This window comes from Trachemys scripta, chromosome 3, assembly GCF_013100865.1.
Source record: "Trachemys scripta elegans isolate TJP31775 chromosome 3, CAS_Tse_1.0, whole genome shotgun sequence".
Taxonomy (NCBI): Eukaryota; Metazoa; Chordata; order Testudines; family Emydidae; genus Trachemys; species Trachemys scripta.
The window spans coordinates 103,435,220-103,454,445 of NC_048300.1; the positions used below are offsets into that span (position 1 = coordinate 103,435,220).

At 40.2% G+C, this 19,226-nt stretch overlaps 1 protein-coding gene and 1 long non-coding RNA gene across 2 annotated transcripts in view; one reads left to right on the top strand and one right to left on the bottom strand.

The window, feature by feature from the left end:
- Window positions 1–19,226, bottom strand: part of PDE7B (phosphodiesterase 7B) — a 250,265-nt gene that overhangs the window by 25,514 nt on the left and 205,525 nt on the right. The window contains exons 4-6 of the mRNA XM_034766881.1: window positions 5,219–5,370; window positions 3,847–3,910; window positions 1,144–1,280 (exon numbers count right to left, since the gene is read on the bottom strand). Coding sequence (XP_034622772.1) covers window positions 1,144–1,280; window positions 3,847–3,910; window positions 5,219–5,370 — 353 coding nt within the window. The remainder of the gene's footprint in view (window positions 1–1,143; window positions 1,281–3,846; window positions 3,911–5,218; window positions 5,371–19,226) is intronic.
- Window positions 12,261–17,140, top strand: LOC117874909. The gene is made up of 3 exons (XR_004645107.1): window positions 12,261–12,346; window positions 12,792–12,974; window positions 16,978–17,140. It is a non-coding gene; the product is annotated as an uncharacterized LOC117874909 (long non-coding RNA).

The following is a 19,226-nucleotide window of genomic DNA, read 5'->3' on the forward strand; positions in this document are numbered from 1 at the left end:
GAGGCCGGGCCCAGCCAGAGGCTCGGGCTTCCCTCGCGAGCGGGGACTCCCCGGCCACTGGGGAACCCTTCCTGCGGCCCCGTCACCCTGCGCGGCAGGAAGGAGGCTGTGGCACGGGGCAGGGAATGCGGCATGTGCCGGGGTTGCAGGGACCCACGCTGCCCCGGTCGCCGCTGAGTATCCGAAGTCCCCGCCAGGCAGAGGCTGCTGGGTGAGCGGGGGAGCAGGGGGCACAGAGGCTGCAGGGGCAGGGGCGTGCAGAGGCTGCAGGGCGAGGAGGAGCAGGGCAGGCAGGGGCAGGGGGGTGCAGGGGTAGGGCAGGCGGTGGGGTGCAGAGGCTGCAGGGCGAGGAGGAACAGGGCAGGCAGGGGCATAGAGGCTGCAGGGGTAGGGGGGTGCAGGGGCAGGGCAGGTGGGGGGCGCAGAGGCTGCAGGGGTGGGGGTTGCAGGGGCTGCAGGGCGAGCTGGGAGCAGGGAAGCACTTAGCAACCCCCAACCAAGATCAAAGCGGGAGGGAGGAGGGGGAATGTGGGGTGCTCAGAGGAGGTGGCAGAGTTGGGGTAGGGACTTTGGGGAAGGGATTGGAATGGGGGCAGGGAAGGGATGGGGTTGGGGTGGGGCTGGGGGCAGGGCCATGGGCGTGGAAGGGGCGGAGTTGGGGCGGGGCCGGGGGCGGGACNGTTGGCAGTGGCGGCAGCAGCAGTGGCTTTCATCAGTGCTGTCCAGTGTAGACAGCTTGATATAATTTGTTAAATTTTGTAAATAGGCTCTTAGCTGCTCTATAAATCACTAAAACAACAACACTGCACTACAGTTCCATTTCCACTGAGATGTATTTTGGATTGGTTCTACAGTGTGTGGGGGGTTCTGTCTGTGTGGGCCTACCCAGTCTGTGTGTGGCTCAGTATAAGGTGGTTGATTTTTTAAAAAAAATCAGCAGTTCAGCTTTATCTGAGCTGATGAAAGATTGGTTTAGAGACCAATCCAAAGTTCACTGAAGTCTCACCATTGACTTCAGCTGGTCTGAGTCTTTATTGCTTGTAAAGTAAGTTAGTGTATTTAATATATTGCTGCCAGATATATATATATATTCTTGCAAATGTCAGCAATATTATAAAATATAATTGAAACAAGACACTAAGCTGTAAAATGCCTTTGATGATAGAGTTGAAGAAAGGACTTACCTAAAAACCTATGTAATGTAACCATGTCTAACTGGAAATGGTGAATAAGCCCATGCACATTGAAGAGGTGGCACAGCAATGTTACCAGGCTATTTCCTGAAAATATAGAACACTCGTTAACTTCTTTTAACAGTGGATAAATAATGCAGTGACAACTGTGTACAAACAAGATCTTGCTTATTTTCTAATGGTCTGAACTGATTCAATCTCTTGAGAGCTGCTCCTTCCAACACTTATGTTAGGGTTGTCAATTTTGGTTGGACATATTCCTGGAGGTTTCATCACATGACATAATCTTTAATTACAGATTAATCTTTAATTCTTGGAGACTCCAGGGCAATGCTGGAGGGTTGGCAACCCTCATTTATGCACATAAGTAACTTTGCGCATGGGAGTAAAGTATTCATCACAATGTATTTGCAGGATCAGAACTCTGTCCTGTATGGACAATGTCAGTGGAATTCACCTTTGAGATATTCTTTCTTGTGTGTAGTTTATATTGTACTGGAAATCATTTTCCCATTTCTGCATTATACATGTACTGAATTCACAAAGCAATGCCCAGAAGAGACCTACTAGGAAGGAAACCTTTCAGTACAAGCACAGCTGTGAACTTCACAAACAAGGGCCACTTCAGGAGTCTATGCAGAAGATGAAGTTGATGGTTTTAGCACTTGAACTTAGCACAATGTCCCCCGTGAACTATATTTAGGGCTTCTATTTCTCAGGGTTTATTAATTTCATTTTTCAGCATTTATTTTAGCTACTTTTGAGTTCTATATAAATATCCAAAAATCAGGATTTTTCGGGGCTTTCTCTTTGTATATCCATGTAGCACTGTTTCAAACAGCACTACATTAAAGCACACTGGGAAACCTTTAGTGCACATCAGCAGGGTTCACACAGACCAATTAATGCACAACATGTTAGTGTGCTTTAGAAATAACATTCCTAAATCCACTTTACTGTTCTGTGTAGACAAGCCCTTAGACACAAGCCAAGGAGCCTATATAAACAAACTGCACTGGAAAAGGAGTGAAATCAATATGATTACTTAGTAACCATTTCTGGTGTTTTTCCAGTGCTTATTTGATAAACATAAATTTCATTTTTTTTTTAAATTGCACGTGTTTTATTAGTATTTATCAGTTAAAACCTAAAATCAGAAGCCTCCATTATAGTGTCAGTTCATCTCAATTACTTCAGTACATGGCCAAAGCTAACTGGTATTAAGAGCCAAACAAATTACTGTCAACAGTAATTCAACAGTTTGTAATTAGTTGAACTTTTTTATTTCCTAAATGAATGCACACCCATATGAATAATCCATGCATCCAGTTCAGCACATGGCTGTAATTGAATCTGACAGTAACAATGCAGTCATATGCAGCAGAAAATGAGTTTCAACTTAGCAAAGACTCAATCCCCCCATAAATTCACACTAACTTCAGTAAGAGTTCAGTACAGGTAATAATGGTAAAATTGAGTCCTACATTGGTATTCATATTGACAAGCTATTTAGGAAGAGTATGTGTAATTCTATAATAATCCATTGGCAGTGTTCATGGAACTGAAAGAAAATGTAAATTATACAAAAGTACAATGATATAAGGAAAGGGTGATTCAGGATTGAAGGATAATGAATGTCTGAAGAGGAAACAGATTTTAGGTAAAAGGATAGAAAGGCATTTCCTTGATTCTTCAGCTGTAGTGCTATAAGATGGTAGCACAGGAAGATAATGCACTATATTCAATGTAATTTCAGCAAGTCACCAGGATTACATTTTTGCTTTCTTTGTCATTTACACACCTTTCTTCATAATTTCTACTGCCAATCAGAGGGCTAATAAGTAATCCTCTAAACCAGTGAATCCCAACCTTTTCCATACTTCAGCTCTGCCTCTACTGCCAATCTACTTGGGATCTAATAGGGAAGCCCCTCCCATTTAGCAGTGTAGAAGGGATAGGGTGGTCATGACCCCACTCCCCGCCCCAGGCTCTGAATCCTTCCTCTGCTCTTAACTGATCCGTGCTACTTCATTGTCTAGATTTGTGTGTGCAGAATCAAATATAGACTTGAATACACACGTATATTTACTGGCAATTCATAATTATGGCATTATTGAATGAGAGGAGAATTAATATCCTATCCTGACAAATAATATAAGTAAAGCATAATTCAGACCAAAACCATTTTATATTAATAAAAAATCATGGCTGATGGAGTCTGGCCCTGAAGTCTGTGTAGCTGATCATGAGAGGATCATCACAGTGTAGGTGGGTGGTATAGGGCCAGTGCATATTATTGATCTGAAATGAACACATTTTTTAAAGCACTTGTGGATTTTTCCCAGTGGAACGTGCCATTTAAATATAAGTAATTATCAATTTACAATACATAAATAAAAGTGGCCCTGACAAATATAAAGAAATTAAATTTATAGATATGGGATACATTTAAATATAACAAACAATTGTGAATGTTCTGTAAATGTTTAATGGTGTGATCTTGTAAGGAGCCGAGCACCCTACAATTCCCATTTAAATGTCTGAACAGGAAAAGTCTAGCAAAATAATTAGGAATTCCTAGAATAACTGTATGAGGGGGATCATATGACAAAAAAGATTTGGGGTTTTTTGTTGTTACTTTTTTATGACTTACCATTTGTCAAACGGTCAAACAAGAAAATGTCAAAATCCCACATTCCCACTTTGGATAGCATGTGCTGAAAATGCAAACATGAAAAGCAAAATGACTGTTATGTCAGACTGTGAAGCAGATTTAAATAATTATTACTGTACATTAAGTAATCATAGGTGTAGTTGCTGCAGCTTCAAAATTCTCCTCATGAGAGCTATACAGATGGATTTGAAATTGGATCAAAATAGCAATGTCTGCCTTCAAGAGCCAAGTTTTATTCCACTGGGTGAGAAATCCTCTTGCCGTTTTACTTGACAGAAGTACAGTAAATGAAACCCTGCCGAAAATATTTTCCAACTGAAGCAAGAAGAACATGTGAAAAATCAAAGAAAACATTTTGCCAAACGGTCCATCGCTGTGCAACTTTTTGCAGCCTTCCCTTATTGCCTCAAATTAGCTCTGAATTTTTCAAAATGACTCGTACAATGTGAGTTCTCCTGAGGGCTTGATTCCTGCATTTTGTCTTAGTTCCTGTGAAGAGATGTGCCCTCTTAAAAATGTAGCTGTACTATCCAGACAAGCAAACACAGGAATAACCTATAATCTCATGCTGTATGCTCAGAGAGGAGTCCAACAGTACCACCCCCCATGTACAGCATTCCACAATTGACTAGGTGCATTCAGGATTTTGAACCTGGATCAGCTGCATGACCTAATATGGCAAATTCTACATTGTCATACTATTCCCCCAGCACCTGACACAGTCCAGATTCCCAAGTGGGGGCCACGATTTGTGACCCTTTCTTGCACTGAGCAATGCTTACTCATGTGAGTAATTCTAATGACATCAACAGTACTAATCATGTGGGTAAATGCTACTCAGAGTGAATAAGGGTTGAAGAATCAGGTAATTATATTTTGCCTACTATGACTTCTCTTTTCAATTAGCATTCTTCACTTTCCAGCCTAAACTGTTGTGTAGTGTTACTATGGACTGTTAAATAATTGCTGCAGAGGTGGCAGCATTTTCTTGGTGGATGAAATTAATCCTATGTATAGTTTTATATCAGCTTACATTTGTAACTCACTTAGGGATCCTTCAGGCATACAAATGTATGTTCCTCACTTAATAATTCCAGATTGTAATATGGGCTGGCTGAGTTTGAACTTTGGCATCAGGTCTAGACATTTCCTTGTCACTCTGATGTTCATTCCTTAATGCTATGAGCATAAAACCCATGGCAAAGTCTAGTACATTTGTTGGGGGGTGAAATTAGAGTGGGTAATTTTAGCCAGTTCATCCACCCATTTGTTTTTCAGTAAAAGCAAGTTATAAAATGACATTCTTCAGCAAGATATTTCCAAGGATTGGGGATTTGGAGAAGTCTCTTACCCTTGCTTGTCCAAGGTAGTCTTCATCCAGTAAGTACAGAGAGGCTTGTGGTACAATTCCACGCAACAGCCTGGATGCATGGAAATATCTCTGAAAGCTTAACAGTCTTTTCACCTTTTTCTTGGTGCCAATTTCCCCTGAGTGTGTTGTATCTGTGAAAAGTAATTAGTACAAAAACCATCATGCTGGAACTCAAGGACAACTTTCTCCATTCTTTAAAAAGAAAACATTGAACATTTCATAATTTTGTATGTTTTCTCTCAAACTCGCAAGAAACCACAATACTCTTAATGCCGCATTCTTTGCTGTTCAGATTCAGGAATAAAATCTCTGTCTTAGAAGTGTGCGTGCACAAGTTATACATTAGCTTTAGAAGTAATGGTGTATAGTTGTATTACAGAGATGAATTATGGTGCAGTGGTTAAGATACTAGCTTAGAAGACCTGTGTTCAAGTCCATGCTCTATCATAGGCTTCCTGTATGACCTTGGGCAAGTCACTTAGTCTCTCTGTGCCTCAGTTCCCTACGCCACAGGGGTGTTGTGAGAATAAGCACATTAAAGAGTATGAGGTGCTCAGAGACTACAGTAATGGGGCCCACATAAATACCCCATGTGAATAGTAATGTGTCCTATTAGCAAAACTTGTGTAAGGATTAAGAGAAATACTTAAATTTGACTTTCGCTGCTCTTTTGGAAGGTGAATAAGTCAAAACTAAGTACATAGGAGAGGGATTTGCTGTGCTGAAGTTGTAATAATCCTCAGTAAGGATCTTCTGAGGTTTCAACTTTCTGAATGTTGCCTTATGGTGTTTAATGGAGAGGCTGACATGCACTTTGTTTTACCAGTTTAGGTCAGAGGGGATTTAGACTGTAAGCTCTTCAGGGCAGGGACTGATTTTTTGTTCTGTGTTTGTATAGAGCCTAGCACAGCGGGTCCTAGTCCGTGACTGGAGCTCCCAGGTGTGATGATAATACAAATACACAATGAATACATAAATATAACAACAAGCTCTTTTAAAATAAAGACTTTTTTTCCACCTGCTGATATACTTCACTGATGTACAACAAGTGACAGGTCCAGGAGTCACTTTGGGATTCCTGTTTGCTAGTAAAAGGCTGTACATATCCAAGAGATAAAATAGTTGGTTATTCCAGTTCCAAGTATTCTTTGCTCATATTACTTAACAGTTATATTGGGACAATATTATTATACACTGAAAGACCCACAAAAAGCTGAGTTAGGTCCAGGGTTTGATGTAGAATTTGATGTAGAATTGTCATCTTTGGGTAGGTTAAATCTTTTCACGATACGAGTTGTATTTTCCTGGAGTAATTTGTACCAGCACTGTTAGTGCCATGCTCTTTAGATAGATGGATAGTTCCAAAACAGATAAGGCACACAATCAACAAAAAAGTGACCAACTTTTTTGATGCTGCAAGGTAAACTTCAGGAAATCAGACAGAATGAAACTCCCAGCTTTTGTTAATCATTCATGCTTCTAAATCCCTTTGGATTACAATGAAAATACACTTTGCATTCTGAATGTGGAAATGTGACAATCAGACACTCTGGTCTACTCGATCTCTTTCCAAACAGAACTGAAGCCAGTACATGTTGAACTCAGAAGTTAAAAGATCTAGATATTAAGTTTCTGAATGAACTTTTCTGGCTGTAGCATCTGTTTGTAGTTCTCTTTCCCCCACATTCCCACATTTGCTGGGAAACTTTGTGCACCCAATTTGGGATCTAATGTTGGATCAGTCTAATACTGACTGACACTGTCCTCTTCAATGAGAGAGACAAAATGGGTGAGATAATATCTTTTATTGGACCAACTTCTATTGGTGAAAGAGCCAGGCTTTTGAGCTAAAGAAGAGCTCTGTGGAGCTCAAGAGCTTGTCTTTTTCATCAACAGAAATTGGTCCAATAAAAGATATTAACTCACTCACCTTGTCTCTCTCATATCCTGCGACCAACACTGTTACAATGACACTGTCCTCTTTAATGACATCTTCCTTTTATGTGATGTTGTGTGTGGTTTTTAAAAAATTAAATTCTTCTCTTTCCCATGTGGGCAGTGAATGAATGTGTATAGTGCTCTTAGATGGTAAATAGTAAGTGAACCAGAGCCATTAGACTCCATGCCATCCCCATGGTAAGATGAGTGGCCTTGGAGTGTCCATAGTGAATCATCAGTAGAATTCAGTTCTCATGGCCTGTAACAAGATTGCATGCTCTTTGTTATATGCATCCAGACGCTGGCGTTTATAAAAGTTCAGCACTGCTTCTTAATGAGTTTCCAAGTTGTGATGGTGATTTTTGTGTGTGTAGCCTTTGCAATACAATCTGCTGGAGATCACTATAATGATAAATTACCAGAAGAAGCAAAACTTCATTAGCGACCTAAACCCACTTAAGGATGCATTTTCAGTGCATAAAATCTAGTGCATGACCCATTTTGGAAAAAAAAGGTAAAATTGGCTGCCTCCTCTGTCATATTGTTTGGTGTTTCCCCATAACCAATCCATGTGCAGTGATGCTAAGAAGTTAAATTTAGAATAAAAAAAAAATTTAACTGATGCCAGGGAACATATAAAAGGGAATATACCTTATTCAAGTTGTACAGTAGCCATATGCTCTCTTTACTGAATTCCAGAATGATTTTGCTTCCCTAGAATTTCATATATGGATGAATTTGACAAGGAAAATTAAATTGTTTTCATAAGGAAGAGAAGTTAGTTTGGCATTTATTTTACTCTATTATTGTTAGGAGTAACAGCTAAGTTTACTATTAGAGAAATTAAAGTTGTTTAATTTGTGCATTTACCAGCACTTCATGTCTAGTCAGTTTCACTGTAGTCACTGTAAGTTGAGAGGCCAAAGGAAAAAATAGGGCAGTGGTTAGAGGCAGGTGGGGGTAAGCATGGTTTTTTTCAGATGGGGTTTACAAGGGATTGGCTGAACATTTGAGATGAGCAACTGCATTGTACATCACTGAATTTGTTATGCAGAGAAGATTTTACAAAACATGCATGTGGTGAGGGCATCTGTTTCCATTTTTTGCTATTTGTGCTGAGCGTTGGTTCTTCTGTGAAATTCAAATTTGACCTTTTCCATGCTTATGAATATTAAAAATATGTATCTAAAACACTTTTCTGGCACTTTTTAGAGTGGTCTTTAGATACTAATTTTAGAACCTTATAAAGTCTGTATTGGCGCTGCAAAGGAACAGACAAATTTCACAGGTTTGTGTTGGCTTAAAGGTCAGGAATGTTGTTAAAAATTTACAGTTTTGAGTGTTTTCTGGGTGGAATTTCCTCCTCATGTGATCCAATAGTCACCAAACCTCAGGGCTACTGAAGGGCACAAAATGAGCAAACAAAGATAATATATATTTTGCTGAGGACACTGAGTATGAGTTATTGAATCCCTAAGTCATACCATTCCATTGTACAGGAGATTGTTCCAAATATCCCAAAGACCTTTAATAATGTGTAATTGCAAAGTGGCTGTAGCTTGAAGGACAACTGGAAGCCCCGTATTGTCGAAAGACCAAAAAAGGAACAGCATTATTGTAGCAGCATGATAGCTAAAGCTTCCGAGTTGATTCACTGGTATCTGCCCAAATTCTATCGCCCTTTTAAAAATTAGAGTCATTTCACTTTTCTTGTCTATTGGGGGAATGGCTATCAAAAGCCACACCAGTTATTGGGAGAGAACAGTGTGTGGGAGGAGCCCGAAGACTAGTTGTGAATTTCTTTCTTTTATATCGTGATTTTTGATAAGTTGCTGGAATCCAGCTCAGTTCCTGGAGACCAAAAGTCTTTTAGGCTTAATTCCAAAGTTAATCCTTCATCAGTCTCTTTTCCGCTCCACCTCCAATTTTCCTATTCCCTTCTTTGCCTAGATTATGTTACTGTCACAATCTCAGCTCACATGTTTAAATTTTACAGGCATGGAAACATTCTGCTTTGTTCATTAAAGCTAGCAGTTGCCAGAACTCCTCCTAACCAGATCTCCATCTGGCCTTTACACTGAATGCAAGTGATTGTGAAATTGTCACCTTCCTTCCTTCCTTCCTTTTACTTTTGCTTCAGAAGTCAACTTTGTGGCCTGGTCTACCCTACCGCTGCTGGTTGATCTAAGCTATGCAATTTGAGTTATGTTAGTAGCGTAACTCAAATCAACATAGCTTAGATCTACTTACTGTGGGGTCCATACCATGCTATGTTGCCGGAAGACGCTCTCCTGCCAACATTGCTTCTGCCTCTCGTTGAGGTGGAGTACACAAATCGATGGGAGAGCGCTCTCTCATCGATGGAGAGTATCTTCACTAGACCCGCTAAATCGATGCCACTGCATCGATTGCAGCAGCACCAATTTAGCTCCATAGTGAAAACAAGCCCCTACGTCTTTTCAGTCCTGGAATTCCAGTGGAGAGAAATAGCTATGGAGAGTGTGAGTGTTGCGGTATCACAGCAGCAATGGATTTGATTTGAGGGAATACATTATCCCTTGGATTAGCAGTAGCAGAAACTGAGGCTATGTCTACAACACAGGTACTTATAGTACCCAAAACACACTAGACTGGAGCAGTGTGAATCATGAAATGGTTTCTTAATCCCCATGACAATTTCATTCAAATTCATTGTCACTTGTGAGCCATATTGTGGCATGTATAGAACATTCATGGCTTTCAATAGGAGTTTCAAGAGAACACTGTGGGCAGTTTGCATCCCTTAGACAGAGCATGCCTTTCTGCTCCAGGACTATATTCTATCACAGTGAATTTTGGGAAAATTTATCCACAATAACCCATAAATCCCATCTGAATGTATTTTCATTCTCATAAGAGAGAATCTATAATATTCTTAATGCACGCTATGAGCTGAATTTTCAAAAGTGGGTTCTTTAACATGACGTCCAAGACCTACATTTGGATGCTCACATATAGGCATGATCTGAGTATCCAAGATTTGAACACTCTCGTCAAGGGGTTACATTTTGGGCTCCTTGGTTTATCTGTACTGTCAGTGGCATTTTCTCTTTCTCCCCTCTTCACTTCTAAGCCAAAAAAGAAATCTAATGAAACTGAGGGACAAAATGATGCTTAAACAACACGAAGAGCTTGATTTTAAAACAGAAAAAGTGAAGGAATTCAGATTTAAGGCTAATATTTTGTCTTCAACTCACCAGTAGTGCAAATAACTATGACCTGTCTTATAACCAGACTGAGTTAAGGATGATGGTTTTACATTAGTTAATGAAAGTGATACTGAATATACATTTTTTTTTGTTTTCATTTGGGTGCAAGGACTTGGAATAGATCACATAAGGATTTTGAAACACAACGGGCTATTGATACCCGTTTGTACTATTGATACCTGTTTGTACATGTGTCTGACGAAATGGGTATTCACCCACGAAAGCTTATGCTCCAATACATCTGTTAGTCTTAAAGGTGCCACAGGACTCTCTGTTGCTTTTTACAGATCCAGACTAACACGGCTACCCCTCTGATGTTTGTACTTAGAATAAAATGAGTTATGATACACAAAGAACTCAGTTCATAAGGTATCTACGCATGTTTCTTTACTCTGCAACCATAGGACTATGGACATTAGTTTGTAGAATGAGCAGCTGATTTGAAAAAAAAAATACTGACATTATGTGGCTGCAAAGGGACATGTAGGAGAGGATTTGGCATGTATGTGCACTTTTTAAATGAAACTGAAATATGGGCAGGGATGTCTTTTTATACTCTTAAAACATCATCTGGGATTTTGTTATGCTATTTATAATTAATAATTTAATTATTTAATAATTCTAGCACCTTGTGGATATTTTTGTGCTTATCCACTAAAGCAGCACATGTATGACTATAAGGGGTGCACATCCCCATTGTATTGAAGTTTTGCCCGGCACACTAGGTGAGGAATCCTTTTGCTGCAGATGGAGCACAATTATTGTGTAAACACACACATTCGCTCCCTGTGAAGCTGATACATTTGCCCTGGTTCTTCAGCTTCAAAAACACAGGCTACTTATGCTAAAGGAGATTTCCGTTAGTTGGCAGTGCTAGTAAGTCTTTTATCCATTCTGTTTGGCAGCTGTTAGAGGGCAACATCATACATAAATACAGTACATACAAAGCCAATACGTGACTGTAGGATACTGGTTGACACTTGAATACTGCCTGTGCCCCTCAAGAGGTTAATCAGCCATGTATCCTTCTCACTCAAAACAAAGTGCCACCGGCAGCACAGAAGAGAAGGGAGTAACACACATCAGCTCTCCCTGTACATGGCCTATCACTCCCTCTACACACTGTTATTTCAATTAAATGAGATTTCCTGAATTGGTAGCTCCCCAAGTCCCTACCTACCATCTTTCTCTGTTTGTATTGCTGAGGTAGCATATGGGCATGTGTACTAAGCGTATAAGGCAATATGGAGATGATATGAACAAAGGGAAAAGGCAGTGCAAGTTAACAACAACAAATGATTGTGTAAATCAACATTACACAGAGACAATTTAACCTCCACCCAAGACATTGACTTTTCTACAGTATTAGTACCATTTTTTTAAATGAAGAGATTTTGTTTATGCATTCAAAACAGCTCTGTGAGTTTTCTTCGGTGATATCTTCTTTCTGGCTTGCACAGCACTTGTATAATGAGGAGACATTATTTGCCCCCCTTTCCTGGAGGGAATGTGGGTTGGTTAATTTTCAAATAACTAATTGACTCAGAAACAATGTTCCATTCATTTTCCTCAAGGACGCTCTAGGAAGGTGCCTAACATCTATAAATCAGGTCTGTTAAACACACCTTTGATTCATATACAGCTTTTATCCCTGTTTTCTTGCAGCACGCCCTTGGCCATGTGGACATGTTATGCTTATCCTCTGCTATGCAAATCAGGGCCTGCAAAAGCAGGGAAAGAGGAGTTGGTGGTGGAGTGGAGAAAATGGCTGCAGGAGGCATTTCTGGAGGTATGGCAGGAGGGAGAGAGGTGATAGCTGGTGAGCTAAGGAGACACTTTATCTCTACAGATTCTGGAAGTAACATCCTGAATGGTGGCCTCTGTGACAACTGATTGAAGTGCTTTTGTGCATGGACTCAAGGTGCGTTTAATTGGCTAAGCGGGAACAATCAGTATTTACTCCAGTTAATTTCTCCAACATAGATAAAGCCTCTGTCAATTCATACCAGACTTTTAGCTTAGATTTACATCCCTCTTAATATAGTCTTGTCTTTGTTTAGTGTACTGTGCCAAAATTCTCACCTTCCAAAGTTCTCCTATAGTATAAACAGGAGCATACCTGAAAGTGCTAACAGTAGATAAATTACTGTGTATTCTTATTACCCTGTGTCCAAGGGCATATCATGGATTTTTTCACACTAATTAAAAGACAGCTGTAGTTTTTTAAGGATAAGTGAACAGGCTCAGTTAAAATAAGAACTAATCCAAAACTTGATTTTAAACCTACTGCAAACTTTTGAAAAAGTGTTCATTTTCTCTCTGCATTGTCTGTCTTTTTCTTGCACTTCTGCACTTCCTGGTTCAAGATCAGAGTAGAATTATCAAAGTTCTGAAGAAAGACTGCTCTCCTGGAATTTCTGGCGTGACAGAAAGCAGGAAGCTTCAGAAAACATTTTAAGACAACTTGTTACTGCAAAGTTTCCACTCCAGCTTGGCAGACCTCAGAATATTCAGATAAACATCCCAGTTGGACCTCTGACCCTTTTAAGGTCTGTCTGTTGCTATTTTGGAAAACACATAATTGAGATTTGCTTTAAAAATAATCAGATTGATTTTAATTCTAAATTTGGTTGAAATCTTGTGCTGGTTTCATTCTAAATGTGGTTGAAACCTTGTGCCCTGGTGCTGATAACACTTTTAACATTTTGATCAGAGTGATATTTTATAAGTTAAGAAAATTGCTGATATTACCTGCCATGAATATACTATGAAAATAAAAATTAAATATTAGACAGGAGAACATTACACACTGCAACACAACACATTAAATAAGTGCTGTATTGGTATCTTGTAGATTTCAGAATCTTTGGAAATCCACATGAGACTTTCCTGCCTTTTGTATTTAATTCAGAATCCAGTAATAAATTTTTTGCTTTCAACTATATACTATACCAAAACATTTTTCATTAACAATTACAAAAGTCTTCTGGGGGAGCACATCCCCAGATCCTTTTTGAAATGCTTGACATGTTAACTATGTACTGTCTTTCTGGAGATTCTCTAAAACTGTGGAATAGCATAACAGTCTTTGGGGCAGAGACTCTCATTTGTGACATGTTTTGTAGTTTGCCTAGCAAAATGGGGCCTACCTGGTTGTGACTACGCCAATATGTTAAATAATAACAACATTCAAAATATTATATCACCATAGCTGAGTTACAACTGATGAAATAATTACCAGCAAATAATTTAGTCAATGCATTTGGCCACATCTTTGGCTTGTTGAATGTTCATGCACAGGTCACAATGTCCTGAAACTCACTTGTTGAGTAAATTTGAATAAATGTTTTTGTTTTTTTTCTCTGGATTGATTGTGAACAGATCACTGTCCATGCCAGAGGTGGGCAAACTACGGCCTGCAGGCTGGATCTGGCCCACCAGCCATTTTAAGCTGGCCCTCAAGCTCCGCTGGTGAGTGGGGTCTGGGGCTTGCCCTGCTCCAGCACTCCAGCCAGGAAGCAGGGTCAGGGGCCGCTCCACGCAGCCTCCTGGAAGCCACGACATGGCCCCGCTACGGCTCCTACGTGCTTCTATGGCCCCCTCCGGTGCTCCAATGGGAGCTGCAGGGGTGGTGCCTGTGGACGGGGCAGTGGGCAGAATCGCCTGGCCATGTCTCCGTGTAGGAGCTGGAGAAGGGACATGCTACTACTTCCAGGAGCCAGTTGAGGTAAGCGCCACCCAGAGCCTGCACCGCTGAGCCTCTCCCGGTGCCCCAACCCCCTGCCCGGATCCCTCTCCTTCCCTCCAAACCCCTCGATCCCAGCCCGGAGCACCCTCCTGCACCCCAAACCCCTCATCCCCAGCCCCACCCCAGAGCCTGCACCCCTAGCCAGAGCCCTCACCCCCCCGCACCCCAGAGCTCCCTCCTACATCCTGAATTCCTCATTTCTGGTCCCAACCAGAGCCCACACCCCCAACCAGAGCCCACACCCCCAACCAGAGCCCACACCCCCTCCTGCACCCCAACCCCAATTTTCTGAGCATTCATGGCCTGCCATACAATTTCTATTCCCAGATGTGGCTCTCGGGCCAAAAAGTTTGCCCACCCTGATCTAAGCTCAAAGTTTGAGGGGTGTGCTTATTAGTTGTGGTTGACATGTAAGTCACATGGGTTTTTTTCTGTTCTTTGATTCAATGAGCATAACTCCTACAATCTAGAGGAGGACATGAAGAAATCATCAGGGCTCTGAACCTGTCAGAAAGAGGTAGATGATGAGCAGATTTGCTGAATTTTAGAAAATCTGAAATATTTTCCTTTTGGGCCATACAGGACAAGATGCCCATGATATCAGTCTTTGAAAAATTAGGGGACTGCACCTTTATTGGTTGGATGCAGAGTTTAACTCATATTTTTTTAATCACAGGCACACAAAGCAACTGCTTGTGAACGTAGGGTCCTACCTGCAAAGGAGATGCTCATCTCCTTGTCTGGCTATTTTAATTGCTACTCTGCCAATGTTTTTGTGACAAGTTTTGGAATGCTGTCCCCTTATTGTGCCAAGTGGTATCTTCTTCCAGATAAAACCTCACACGTGGCTTGAAACAGCTCAACTTCCAACTCATAAAGTTCCCATATAATCCTTGACACTACTGAAAAACACTAGCTATACTGGACTTCCCCACCCCAAAATATATTTTCTCTGGTATATGTGAAATGGGACCACAGAACTGAAAAATAGCTATGGAGGTTTGAAAAGAATCCCAAATCCTTCAGAAGAGTGTGTTGCAAATGCATGTTGAAGCAAAGAAATTTATGAAGTCACAGAAATCCAAGGAGAAGAGGGAGTAGATTAAATCCAAATTTAAGGCAAAACTAGGTTTGTTTCTCTTAATACTTCTCAGCCGTAATGGGGAACTTGACTTGGTTAGTTATTAAAGCCATCTTCAGGCAAACAGTAGGTGTGAGGTCTTTGATTCAGTTGCCTATATGTTATTTGGAGAGGGTGTTATGCGTGCTGTAACATGCATTTTCAACAAGTGTTGTATTTTTTTCATATGAAATCTTCACTTCACTGCTTCAGTCTTGTCTGTAGGGTAGGATACTCGGGATCTTTATTTTAAAGCTGCAAGTTAATATGGTCTACAGTTGATTACAACTTGTGTGACAGGAAATGGTTTTCCCCTTTCCCCTTTGAGGAAAAATCCACATACCCTGTAATAACAGCAAACGCAGCTTTCATTTATCATCTTAATGATCCCTTCTCCCTGTTCTTTAAGTAATTCGGAAAGTGTCCTCAATGTTATCATCAAAATACCCTTTCCCTTCTTTATCAAGCAACAGAAGGTCAGGTGACAAAACAAACAATTCATCATTTGGAAACTCCTGTATTAAAAGGACACTATCCGGTGACTTAAGCCCAGGATTTATGTTAAAAAAAAATAATTACAACCCTATATAGTGGTATAAACATTTGCATGGAATTTTTTAAAAATTGCAGCGAAAACAGTCCGTGTTTAATTTTAAACATTCTCCTGCAATGTTCATAAAACAAATTGTAGCTTTTTACTAGTGCATGAAAATATATAAACACTTTCTGGCTTTCATTTTCTAAGCTTAAGGAAGTGCAAAAACTAAACAAACAGTATGAATGACAGTAAGCGGAATTTACTTTTCAATCCACCTTGTCATTACTAATGTAGGGAAGAACATTTTTAATAGGATTGTTTTTAAAACTTGTCTGTTCCTTTAAAGAGAGTGGAAAGAGAAACACACAGATGTGCAGTGAGATAGAGAGGGAGAACTCTGTGCGTAGAGTGGAGCTTTAGTAGAAAACAGAACTGTCTGTGCTGAGACAATATTACAGAATCCTAATTCCCCTTTCATGAATAGGAGGCTCATAGCAAGTCCATAGGTGAATTTTAGGTTTTGGGGTTATTCTTGCCATCCACAGCAGAGAGGGGCCAAACCAATTTAGGAAGCTAAGTGTCCTTTCCTTTCCAGGAGGTATCTCTGTGCTGGGGCAGAAGGCGGTAAACCTCAAAAGTTTGGCCCTTTAGTTTTAATAAGCATTCAGAGATTTGGATGCTTAACTGAACCTCTTTAATCTGGGTAGTCCAATAAGTCCTTGAAACTTCCTCACAAGACTTTTAGCACTTCCTAGTTTCATCTGGGACAGAAATACCATGACCCAAGCCTCTCTTATGGTATTTCAGCACTTCCATTTCTTGTCCCAGCCAAAGACAATAAAATAAAAAGTTAACCAAACTTTTTTAAACCTCAAAAATTTTGGGTTCAGATCACGTAGAGGTTTGGGTGAAGGTTGTGGTTGGAATTTATTTTATCTGGAGATGGGCCCTAACCAAAAGCCTTGGAATTGTTCAAAATCCAAACCTGGGGCTGTATCTGAATTTTGCAACTTCGTTTTATTGTGGGACAAACTAAAATCACAGATCCAAACATCCCCAAACATTGGGTGTGTCAGATCTAGATCCAGACTTTGTCCATAGGAGTCCATATCTTAGTTTACCAAACCTGATACTTTGCATTTCTAGATCACCTTTCATCTGAGAATCTAAAAGTACTTTGGAAATATTCATTAAGCCTTAAATATTGACTGCAAGGTAGGTAAAGTAAACCTCATCAAATGCCTCTAAGGCATCATTTTGCATATGGGCAAACTGAGCTACAGAAAGGTTATTAGATGCCTAATGTCACGCAGCACATCAACATCCGAGCCAGAGAAAGAACCCAACAGCCCTGAGTGTCTTTTGAAGATAGTAGGTGATCCAAGTTAGTTCTGTTCATTGATTAAGGTAAGTTAAATTAAACTTCCTTTGTTTGCACATTAATATCAAGATCTCAGGTTGGTGAACGCACAGCACAAAGCAGGCGCTCTCATATCTGAAGCACCTCTGAACAAGTGCTGTTTAAACCTTGCAGATGCTTTCTTTCTAATCTGGCTATATCAGTGATGCCAGGAATTTCCTCTTGTTTTTAATTAATGCCATCAAGAAATGTACCATATCAGGCACCGACACAGCACATCATGGGATAATGAAAACCTACTTTAATCACCACATGAGAGTCACTGGAAGGATCTGGTTCAGTGACTTACTGAGCAATTTAATCAATCAGAAAATTAAATAATTACTGCCTTATTACTAAAGTCCTTTATTTCTGAAACCCAAACGAGGCTCCTCTAAAAGGAAAATCAGATTATGTTAATTTTCACTGCGGAAGTGCGTAAAGCTCCGAATGCTTACAAGACACAATATTCAGCTTATCTATTCTTCTGTGGCTGCTTGGAGGTAATACAGTAGCTTGTAAAAAGCAAAATGGCCCCTGACTGCCTTCATAAAATTAGCCTGAGTTAGTTTCAGATATGGGCTTGATCTGCAAAGTTCAGAGAGAAACTTTCTTAAAATCTGTGGGGTTTTGGTTGGGACCTAACTCTAGCCCATTTACACATTTGATTTTGCTGTTCCACAGTATTTCAACACTACTCCTGTCTATTCTTTTACTTCCGTGGAGTTTTTGGGAAAGTTACATTTCTAAACTTTTACTTTCAACCCCCGCCTTTTTTAGGTCACTTACTCATCTAGCATGAAACAAGAAAACAGCCCTGACATTCTCTCTCACACTCGCCATTCCCATTTTAGGGTATGCTTTGATAGTAATTTATTTCAAGGGCAAACTCCTTCCCCAATTCTCTTATGAACCTCCCTTAAACAGAGCTGTGCAGAACTCACTGCCTTCAGTTTACATGACTTTAGCAAACCAAAATATCTGGGTTTTGATCACAGGCCCCCAGAATAATATTCAGGTTGCCCAGACGCAAGGTGTTCTGGAGCATCCCTTAGTCCAGTTAGCCAGCAGGAGCAAGCAGCCTTCCTGTCTCACTACTGCAGGATGGGAAAGTGGATGGCCTGCTTTGCCTCATAGGAACCCTGAAATGAATGTGGGGACTGCAAAGCCACCAGACCCTCCTCACCCCCAACAGTGATGATATGAGAGAAAGTTGCTACTCAATGCCTCATGAAAGTCTTGGGTCGAAAATCTTTGTTGCCTAAACTAATGCATATTGCTTCAGGTGGTGTCATAAGCCCTTGCAAGTTGTTGGGACCCAGTAGTTTAAGACAAGGACATATATATTGCTATGCTAGAGCACAGGAACACACTAGATGATGGCATGGGATCACCTGATCAACTACTAGGTCATCATTTCGGTTAAATTTTGTCCTCCACAAATCAACTTTTAAAGCTAAAGGTCACCGGCCCAGCTACAGTTCAAGAAAACATAAGGCTATACACATTTGTGAGGGCAGAAATTACAAGAGGAACTGTGGCATTGTCTAATTAAAATATAACCTGCAAATCACTATTGCTACCACTGTTATATAATTGCAACGAATCTTATACAAAGTGTAATGCATGGCCAGAAAGGGTTAAACAGCTTGCAGGCTAACTAACCCAAAGCCAACCTTTAAAGACATGTTAGAAAGTATGCAAATTATAATTAGGCCCATTTGATGCTAGATTGGCTAGAACTTTGAAATGCAAAAAGAATTAAAGGTGATACTAATTGTATGTGTTTAATTATAGCTGGTTAAATGTTGGCCATGTAAACAGACAGTTCCTCTCTGTCACCATAGCTGTTGATTCAGAGATCAAAAGGGAATATTAACATTTAGATGAATCTTGGGTGCAATAATGTCATTGTCTATGTGTCTCTTTAAAGTCTGTGATAAACTGCTTAATGGATAAATTATCTTATGTTAATTTATGTAGTTAATTATTGGTG